The sequence below is a fragment of the Lactuca virosa genome, chromosome 5 (genome assembly GCF_052849685.1).
Source record: "Lactuca virosa cultivar CGN04683 chromosome 5, Lactuca_virosa_CGN04683_v6, whole genome shotgun sequence".
Classification (NCBI taxonomy): domain Eukaryota; kingdom Viridiplantae; phylum Streptophyta; class Magnoliopsida; order Asterales; family Asteraceae; genus Lactuca; species Lactuca virosa.
This window is the reverse complement of record NC_136430.1, coordinates 101,723,428-101,733,264: the sequence shown is the minus strand read 5'-3', so window position 1 is coordinate 101,733,264 and position 9,837 is coordinate 101,723,428. Positions and strand designations below refer to the sequence as shown.

Here is a 9,837-nt window from a genome sequence, read left to right as displayed (position 1 = left end):
AAACTTACATTTAAAATATGACAATATTAGAAAGAAATTATGATTATATCTTTGATTTAAAGAGAGAAACACTATACGTATCTAATAATGATAATACGTTGATTTTGATTATATGTTAGACCCATGGAACTCATTAACAACCTGTCTAAGAGGATCATCAGACAAAATCAGATGTGGAAGAGCTCCTGAGCTTAACTTGCCATACAAAATGAGGGTAAATATGTAAAAAACGAAGAATTTATAGGCAAAGTCTCTTTTTACCTCACTTTCTCTATTAAGTCAAAAAAATACCGCGTTTTCCAATTTCTTTGCAGCATCAGCCCAGAGCACACAACCTAGAAAAAACCCAAGATGAGGAGGCAAAACAGCGAACACTTGGCGCGCAAAAGTGTAAACCAAAACAATAACGACCAAAGTCAATAATCGCAAACACATACCCAAATCAGTAATGAACGACGGCAACAGACGTAAATCAGAAGTCGCAAACCCAGAGGAACAACACCGTGGATCATGACATACGCGTGTTATGTATACCTACAGGCGTGAAGAAGTGGAAGAAGCGATGGTGATTCAACTGATTCAACCATATGGTGAACAAACCGATTTCTAGGGTCCAGATCGACTGTTACCTGTTTCTTGAAACCAAATAATTAAAAGTCGAGATAGAACGAAATTGGAAGAAACTGAAATAGTGAGAAGGAGTAGTAGAAGTCGACCTCATCGTTCGATTGGAATGCAACAATGGGAATAGAGCGGAGGAGTTATCAAGTGAAGAAATCCGATAAGCATGAGGAATATATTCAGAGACGCAATCAGTGGAGGTAGAGAGTCCGTCCTATTGGAGGAGAAGGGCGGCACAATCAAAACAGAGTCTAGAATGAGAAATAGAAGTACGTTTCGTGTCAAAATAAGAAAGATAAAGACTTCCGTGTCAAAATAAGAAAGAGAAAGAATTTCACTGTAGCTAACGTTTTGAGAATTAATAGTATATACTAATACTAATGTTTCACATTTTTACACTTTATATAACAATGTTTCACATTTTTACCAATTCATGCAACAATGTTTCACCTTTTCACATATTTATGCAAAATGTTTCACTTTTTTTTACTAATCTATGCAACAATATCCCTTTTTAGTATGTAATCCTTTTCTTGTTTTACCAATTGCAACCGTAATCCAAAAAATTTCGTCATATGATTTATGCAACAATGTATTACTTTTTAGCAATTTATGCAAAATGTTACATTTTTTTTTTACTGATATAAGCAACCAATTTCCACTTTTGTTTACCAATTTATGCAACACAATGATTCACATTTTCTTACCAATTTATGCAATAATATTTCACTTACCAAGTTATGCAATAATGTTTCATTTTCTTTTAATGGTTAAGCACCTAGCTCGGTAAAATATTACACATTTTGTCCTAAAATGACAAGTCATGGTATATTTCTTAAAAGAAAACTACTTTCTTTGCATAAATACGCATATAACCCCAGCCAAAATCAATGATATTAACAACAAACTGATTAAGAAAACTTGCAACACGACGAAATCTCATGTGTAACAATTGGAATATTTAGACAAAATTCACAGCTTTTGACGTGCACATCAATTTTGAATTATGTTTCTATCAATTTTTATGTAATTCATATCTGGAATTACATATACTTTTATTTTAGTTAGCATAAAAATATCATTCAACCAACACCTAGTCTACTTTTAAATAACCCAATCAATAGAGCACAATCAAATCTTTATTTTATTCAAGTTTTAGTTCAAAATTTATCTTTATAAACTATAGTTTGCCTACGTGTAGAATTTATCTAAAACTTTTCATTTATTAAACCAAAAAAATAAAAAAATACAACAGAAAACGATTATCCTATTTAATCATTGTTTGTGAAGTAATAGTAGCAATCTGATTACATTCTTTAGTGTAAATTCCGAGCTAAAACATCTAATTACCAATTCAATCCCATTGTTCTTGATCACACTATAAAACAAAAATATAACAACTAATCTATCAATATTACAACCACATTCAACTTCAAACACATTTCCACTCATAATAATAAAGCACAATCACACAGTGTGTGCTACTCAGCCACCAAAGGGTATTTATGTCATTTCCCCCATGGGAGAAAAAAAAAACAGAATTTATAAAGATTCTGGACTTGTGGAGGGTCTGATTCTAGATGGCATCCGCATTCTTTGATTATCTTCTTGGTTTCCAAACATGAAGGTGTTGTTTCGGGGCGTAATGGACATTTTACTCAAGTTCATGTCAAAATCATCATCATCATCATCTTCATAGCTCATGGGCTCTCTTCCATTAGAGACCCCATCAGTGGCTTCATCTTCATCACTAATACCTTCCTCATCATCATCTTCTTCTTCATCATCATAAGTTGTTCTCACCATTGACCAGTATATGAAATTTGGTCGGATGAAACTGTAGGTTTAATTGAAAGTTATTATAAAAATTTTATCAATATTTCGCTTTTTGACCAAAAAAAAAAAAAAAAAAAAACTAACCTGTCAGATTTTTTCAACAAATACGGATCAAAAGGGAAGAACAAATCAAGCCTTTCAAATCCACCAAAAGCTCGAGATAATTCGGATTCAAGCAAATCATGAAAGACAAAAATACCCTCAACATGAAACAAACCAGCTGCTTTAGCTCGACTCAAGAACTCCTCTACTATAGATGGTAAGCACACCTACATATTTAAGAAAATTGATTAAAGGGTTGAATTTGTAGTTTGATGATAATTAAATGGTTGAATTTGTAGTTTGATGATATTTACCTCTAATGGGTTCAATGCATGCTTCAAAATTGTCTCTAATGGCATGTTACAAAGCTGAGATTTTAGTCTTGGGAAAGCCAGAATTGATCTCATACGAAAGCAAAGTACATACATAATCGCCTGTGTATATAAAGATATTGCAATCACATTAACAAGAAATAGCAATCTACTTTCATTTCTTCTTTAAAAAGAAAAAAGAAATAGATAAATATATAAAAGTATGTTGCTATTTCTTGAATTTAGCCTATTATAATACCTGGCATCCAGCATAAAAAACTCGATGAACTTTTGGATTTATTTCACCACTGCTCAGGTTTTCACAATATTTAGAACACCAATCCACCAAACTGAAACAACAAACAATATACAAAATTTGTTTGTTAATATATAATTAATACAAATATAAATGATAAAAGTTGAAAAAAATAAAATAACCTTTCCAATATGATTGTGACATAAGAAGCAGACAAGAACTTTGCACGAGACAGGTAACTTGCAAGATAAGCAACAGCACTCATTCTGCAATGCAAAAAAACAACATATTATAATAATTATTGTTAGCTAAATGCCACATCAGCACCTTAACCGGTCAAACTTTGACCAAGTCAAAAGCTTTAATGACATGACTTGCAATCAAAAGTTTAGTGAGATTTAGATAGTACAAAATATAAAATTTTCATTGCCATTTCTTAAATATGATCATAAAATTTGTATATTCTTGATTATGTCATAAATTTCATGTAAATGGGTTAAAATTTGGGTCTATGAAAGTAATAAAATCTGTAGGATTACAAACCTCCAATCTTGAGGATAGATGGTGCTTTTAAAGATTTCAACAAGTCTACTCACGAATAGGGTCCCACAGTCTTCAGGGTCAAGTGAACAAGCATAGAACATTACAAACTACAATTTTAAAAAACATAAAATTTAATTATAAAAGGATGGATTAAAAAAAAAACAAGAAACAATCAGAAAAAAAGGATTAGTTTGTTACTACAATTTTAAAAAACATAAAATTTAATTATAAAAGGATGGATTAAAAAAAAACAAGAAACAATCAGAAAAAAAGGATTAGTTTGTTACTTGAGCAAACTTTGACTTGTATGCGTTCAACACAGTGCTCTGAAATGACTGAAGAAGCACCTCAAATACCTAATTCAAAATTCAAGTTTTAGATAGAGAAGATATAAATAGTGTAAGTTTAGATGCTTGTTTATGTAATGTAACAATTTTTTTTTCTTATTTTTCAAAGTAGAATGTTGTGATATGAAAACATGAAGGTAGAATGTTATAATCAACAAAATAATGAAACATACATTTGTTGTTTCTTTCATTAAACTATAAATTGTAAATAAGTGGTTGCAAAAACAGAAAAAAATGAAGTACCTGAACCAATCTGCCATTTTTGAAACATGATTGAAGGTGATCAAAGGTAAGAACCATCAAAGTATCCAACTTTTGAGCAACTACATTTCCCCAAAGAACTTTTCTTCCAGAATATTCTCTCTGAGGCTGAAGAAAACTCAATGATATATATAGGTCAAAAGAACTCAAGAATATTGTAATCAAACACTAAATACTAATACTTATCCAATAAACAATTCAATTATTTGGATTCTTCAAAGTTAATATTTAAATTACCTCATCCATTTCAATCTCAGTTTCATCTACAGGTCTAGCCATATCTTCTAGCTCCATTTCAAAGATGCCTTTACTTGGATCATCAAGCAAAATTTCATCCCATCCTATCTCCACCTAAATCAAATTCATTCAATCCCATTACTTTTATAATCAATAAACAGTTTTTACAATCAACTACTAAAATATATTTAAAAAAAAAATTGACTCACATCTAGGTCTATAAGCCTATTCACCAATTCAAAAAGCATAGCATTTCCAACAAGCTCTCCCATATCACCACTCTCCAACATTAACATGTTCTCCACATACACAACCATTTGCTGCAAAAGTAATAAAGTTATTATCAATAAGGTCAAATTGCAACATATAGCAACATACTTTTCTACCAAAAAAAGGCAACTTTTAACTTGTAGAATTGATAACAAGTGTTACTATTTGATTTCTTTTTCGAGTTTTGGCTTATGTGGCATTCAGACAACGATGATGTGGCGTATAGATCAAATGTAAGTATGGGTAGAAAAGGGTTGCAAATTGATCTATCTATAAATAGAAATATGTATATTAGACTCACAGCTTCTTTGGAGAACACATTTGGAACCCTTTCTCTGACAATTTGTTCCAATCTTGAAGGTGCTAATGGCACTAAATCAGCAATACCTTTGAGTGCAGAATGTACACGAGTAAGAACTTGATCTTTTTTTGCTAATCCACGTGGCTGCTTCAATATCTCCAAGAAATTGTAAGGTGGAATGAAGTTGCTTACAAGCATATCCAAACACAAATCAACATATTTTCCACTTGAGGAAGCCTGATATAAAGTGTAACATTAAAAAGTTAGAATTTTGAACAAGAAAATGTTTATTTTAGAAAACTATGAGATAGTAATTAGTAAATGTACCAAGGCTACTACTAATTCAACCAATGCATCCATCACATCTGGCCCATAGTTCCATAAGCTCATTCCACATATCTATAAAAAGTACAACTTATTAGTATTATTGTTATCCACAAAAAAAGATAGAGATGAATATTTATAACTTATAAATATAGAAAATTTCATCTTACAGAAGAAAGAAGAGAACGGTGATGTACAACATCAATGTAGGAAACTGCTCCAGATAAGGCCCGTAGAATTGTCTGTTGAGATTAAAAAAAAAAAGATGATTATTTAAAATCTTGAAAAATAATTTGTTTTTTAACTTGATTTAGTAATGAAAGAAAGCTTACCACAAGCATGGCAACTTCATCAGGGACTAGGTGCACATTGTGATGCATATTCCCAATGATTTGATCATATTCATCGGTATCACCCTGAAACATGTTATAAGTTATAAGTATAACACATTCAAAAATCAAAAATCAAATGGACTCTTGTACAAATTCAACACCAATACTTATTCAATTCTTATGTTCTTTATTAATTCTTTGGAATTGACATTGACTTAGTTTAATTTAAACCTGGTTTGACAAAAGTTTTGTTTTTTGTTTATTCGTTTACAAAAAGAAGTGAAAATACACCAGTATTCTGTAAAGCGTTATGCTTTCAGAACCCTAATTGGCTATAACTCTGATGAGGTTTAACTTTCAAACCCAATAAATTACAATTTCTATTTCGATTCTAAATCTTAATTATCCCCTTTCGTTTTGGGTAAACCTGAACACGCAACTTTTTTTTATATAACAGAACAACCAAATACCTACAATACTATTTAGAACACAAAATCGGAAAAAACGATACTTGTTATTCGAAAATTTGACTGAAATATGTGAAAAGAGAGGTTGCAAAGAAGGTGTATCATAAACTAGGTTGAAATAATATTTAATCAAATTACAAAAAATAACAAGAATGATGTCTTACCAATAGAACAGATTTTAGGGCTTCCCGAACATGATGAGACAGCTCATAATCACTAACATCCCCCATCTCAGCATGCCCATCTGCTACTCCTCCCATCGCAGAGACCCGATTGTAAATTCGACAAATTTAACCTATTAAAATCTGGCGAAAATGAAGGAGCTTGACAACGCTTCGGATTGGAAAATTAAGAAAGAAATCAGAAAAGAATGAAAAAAATTGGAACCTGGGGTTGGGTACGATGGAGTTGTGACTATCGAAGGTCTCCGGCCGGTGGCTTCACAGGGGATGCAACGGCGAGCAGGGAAGAGTTGACTTGAGGAACAGATAGCGAGAGGCGATGCTGTGATCGTAAAAAGAAACCCTAGATTGAAGGTAAGAAGGGTCTGTGCTCAGATTTTTGTAGCTGAGGATGTGTTTTGCCGCCAGACCAACCATCAAACGAAGGATGTTGAGTTGTTTTAAACCCTAATGCATAAGCATAACCCTTCGCAACAGGGGTAGAATGGTAAATAAATGGTTACCTAAGGATACTATGGAGATTTCCTATATAGTAAAGGGTTCAAGTGTTGATATTGCATAATTGAGAGTGCAGTAGGAAGACAGCATATCAAGTCGACGAATATGAGTATCATTCTGCTTTACTTTCTTACTTTATGACGGATAATTTGTTTTAACGATTCTTTTTAGCGGCGAACTATTTTTTTGGGTGATTAGTTATCTTTATGATTTATGAAGCATTTTATATTTTAAAAAACATATAATGTATTTGTAAATATCACTTAGAGTTAAAATATATCCATAATTTAGATATATATTTGTATTCTTTTTGGCAAATCGTTTTTTTTTGGGGGGGGGGGGGGGGGGGGGGGGGGGGGGGGTTTGGGTTTTGAGTGTTGTGATCAAGGCATAGATTTTGGAGTTAGGGATGTTCCATTGTCATTTGCAAGGTCTTTCATGTGTTTTCATCTGGTGGATAAATAAAATTGATTATTTTGTAAATTTATTATTAAATTCTAATATTTTAGGATCGATGCATTATCGCTTTTATTAAAAATCAGGTGATATGTGACACCGCAACAATGAAAGGTTTTCAACAAAAGAGTTGGAACAAAAAAAACATAGCTAAAATTTTAAAATTTTGTTACCTTGAGCAAAGAGATACATTAAAAATATATAATGATGCACAAAATGGTATCTCTCAACCAAGTCAAATAATCATCTTTTTCTAGAACATTGTCTCGTTTACTAACCAACTAGTTGTGATGCCCATGTATTACATGGGTTAATTAAAAAAAAGTTAAATACAAATGTCAAAATATTTGAGAACTTTGAATTTATAAGAAAAATAATGAATTATAAAATGTTTTTTATCTTTTAAATTTAAACAAATAATTTAAATAAAGAAAAGAAACTAATAAACATTAATTTTAAGAATTCTGAAATTAAAAGGTAAGTTTATTAATGAAATTGATATTCATTTATTACTATATTTATTGTAATTATTATATTAAAATATTATGTGGAATTTAATAAAATAGAAAAACTCATAAAATGACATGTGGAAAAAAAATTAATTCAAAATAACCATAAAATGACATTTGGCAAATTGAATGAGAGTGTGACAAGTGATAAAAAAACTTTCATTTATTAGATAGGATAGATACAAATAAAACCAATACATATGAAATATGCTACTATTATAATAATTTTTTTCAAGGGTGCTGTTAAATATAGTATTTTGTATACACCTCGATTAAAAAAACAAATAATAAATCAAATTGAAATATGTTTTTATTTTTGAACGGCGAATTATTATTAATAAAAGGATCCCAACAAAGACGCTAGAAGATTCATGGATTAAATACATTTTACAAATGTTTGCAAGGCTAATTATGTAACTCGAAAATTGGAGAAAATTGCCAAAAGTTCGGGTATAAATGCTAATTTTTACTCCTATTCTTGATCCAAAAATATTAATTCGCCAAAATCTCGTTGAAGACTTGTGTTGGGGAAGATGGTTTATTATTGAAAATATGATCATTTCTTTCAAGCCAAATTAACCAAATATTGGTTAGAAAGATCGCATGAATTAACTTCTTGCACTTTGATGAATTTCCCCCGAATTACATTAACTAAAAAAGTTCACTTGTATTTGTCACCTGAGCATAATCCATTTGACACCAACAAAATACTCTCTCCCATATCTCGCATGCAAAAGAACATTCCAGGTGATCTCCCGTTTCTCTAACTTCTCCACCCCTCGCCCATAATGTGGAGATAACTCCCACACCCCTTCTAGCCAGCGCTGATTTTTGATGGAATTATGTTTAGTGCATCTCTCCACCCGAAGAAATTGACCTTCAATGGTATCCAATTATTCCAGTAGTGTATGTATGGGTCTTGAGAACAATTGATTAGTTCTCGAATTTCTTCCCGTGTTCTTGGAATTCTCTTCTAGTTCCAGTAGCAAGATATTGTTGACTCCCCCTTTATACATCTATCGACCAGTGAACACATTTTATTGGCTTCCCAGTTTGTATAATAATTGATAACTTACAGAAATAGTACCCTCCTCTGTCCAACATTCATGCCAAAATGAAGTTTTGTCCCCGTGTCCTAACACCTTTTTAAAGAGGTCATGTATACTTATGTTTAAAGCAGTGAAGTCTGAAACAATTTTCATCATATTTTTCCAAACTCCACCAATTTCCGCTTTTAACGGAAGGAACTTCCAGCTTCTATTACTTTTATGAATCGCCAATATTACATTCGCCCACATAGCATTACTATCTACTTTTAGTTTCTATATCCATTTACTGATCAAGGCGATACTAAAAGCTCTTAGACTTCCCAAACCTAATCCACCGGAAGATTTTGGAGCCATCATCTTTTCCTAAGTAATCCAACATATCTTATTATGCGATTCGTTTCCTCCTAGATAAATTTTCGTCTTATCTTTTCTAACGTATCAGTAACACCCAATGGAACTTTGAAAAATGAGAAATAATAAATGGGTAGACTATTGAGTACCGACTTGATTAATGTAATTTTACCTCCAAAAGATAAAGTTTTTGCTTTCCACAGTGATAGTCTATCCTGAAATTTATCAATTACCGACTGCCAGTTCCGAGTGAGAGCCATGTTGGCCCCGACAAGACGGCCAAGGTATTTGAATGGAATGGATGCCGCTTGACAATGTAAAATACTAGCCATGTTGACCACACAATCTGAATCAACGCAAATACCATATACCTTACTTTTGGCAAAATTTACTTTGAGCCCCGAAGCAAGGTGAAAACTGATAGGTTTTACTTTTACATGCAATAACGCGGATAACTCCTTATACTCTTAAGGGTACATGCAACCTATTAGATTTAGTCATAACTCTGTTGAAGTAACATTCCATTGAACAACAAGAACCCCACATCCAAGGTTATAAATGGCGTGGGGCGTGACGTGGCGGCAAGGTCAAGCCTCAAGCTTAACGAGCCATGGCGAGCCATGACGTTTTTCAAGGCGTGATGT

The 9,837-nt window shown here is 32.1% G+C and overlaps 1 protein-coding gene across 2 annotated transcripts; it reads right to left on the bottom strand.

The window, feature by feature from the left end:
- Positions 1–1,868: 1,868 nt before the first annotated feature.
- LOC145115192 (RNA polymerase I specific transcription initiation factor RRN3 protein) lies at positions 1,869–6,800 on the bottom strand. 2 transcript variants are annotated; one of them, XM_079051420.1, is made up of 16 exons: positions 6,536–6,800; positions 6,313–6,443; positions 5,682–5,765; positions 5,520–5,591; positions 5,353–5,424; positions 5,026–5,262; positions 4,664–4,774; positions 4,455–4,568; positions 4,200–4,325; positions 3,897–3,965; positions 3,610–3,716; positions 3,249–3,332; positions 3,070–3,160; positions 2,814–2,933; positions 2,542–2,726; positions 1,869–2,458 (listed from the first exon to the last, which is right to left on the bottom strand). In XM_079051420.1, the coding sequence occupies exons 2-16, from the start codon at positions 6,406–6,408 to the stop codon at positions 2,164–2,166; spliced, it is 1,863 nt and encodes a 620-aa protein (XP_078907546.1). In that variant the 5' UTR covers positions 6,409–6,443; positions 6,536–6,800; the 3' UTR covers positions 1,869–2,163. The 2 variants fall into 2 exon arrangements, with proteins under 2 accessions (XP_078907546.1, XP_078907545.1); XM_079051419.1 differs by having other exon boundaries at positions 6,313–6,453; positions 6,536–6,799.
- Positions 6,801–9,837: the final 3,037 nt, after the last annotated feature.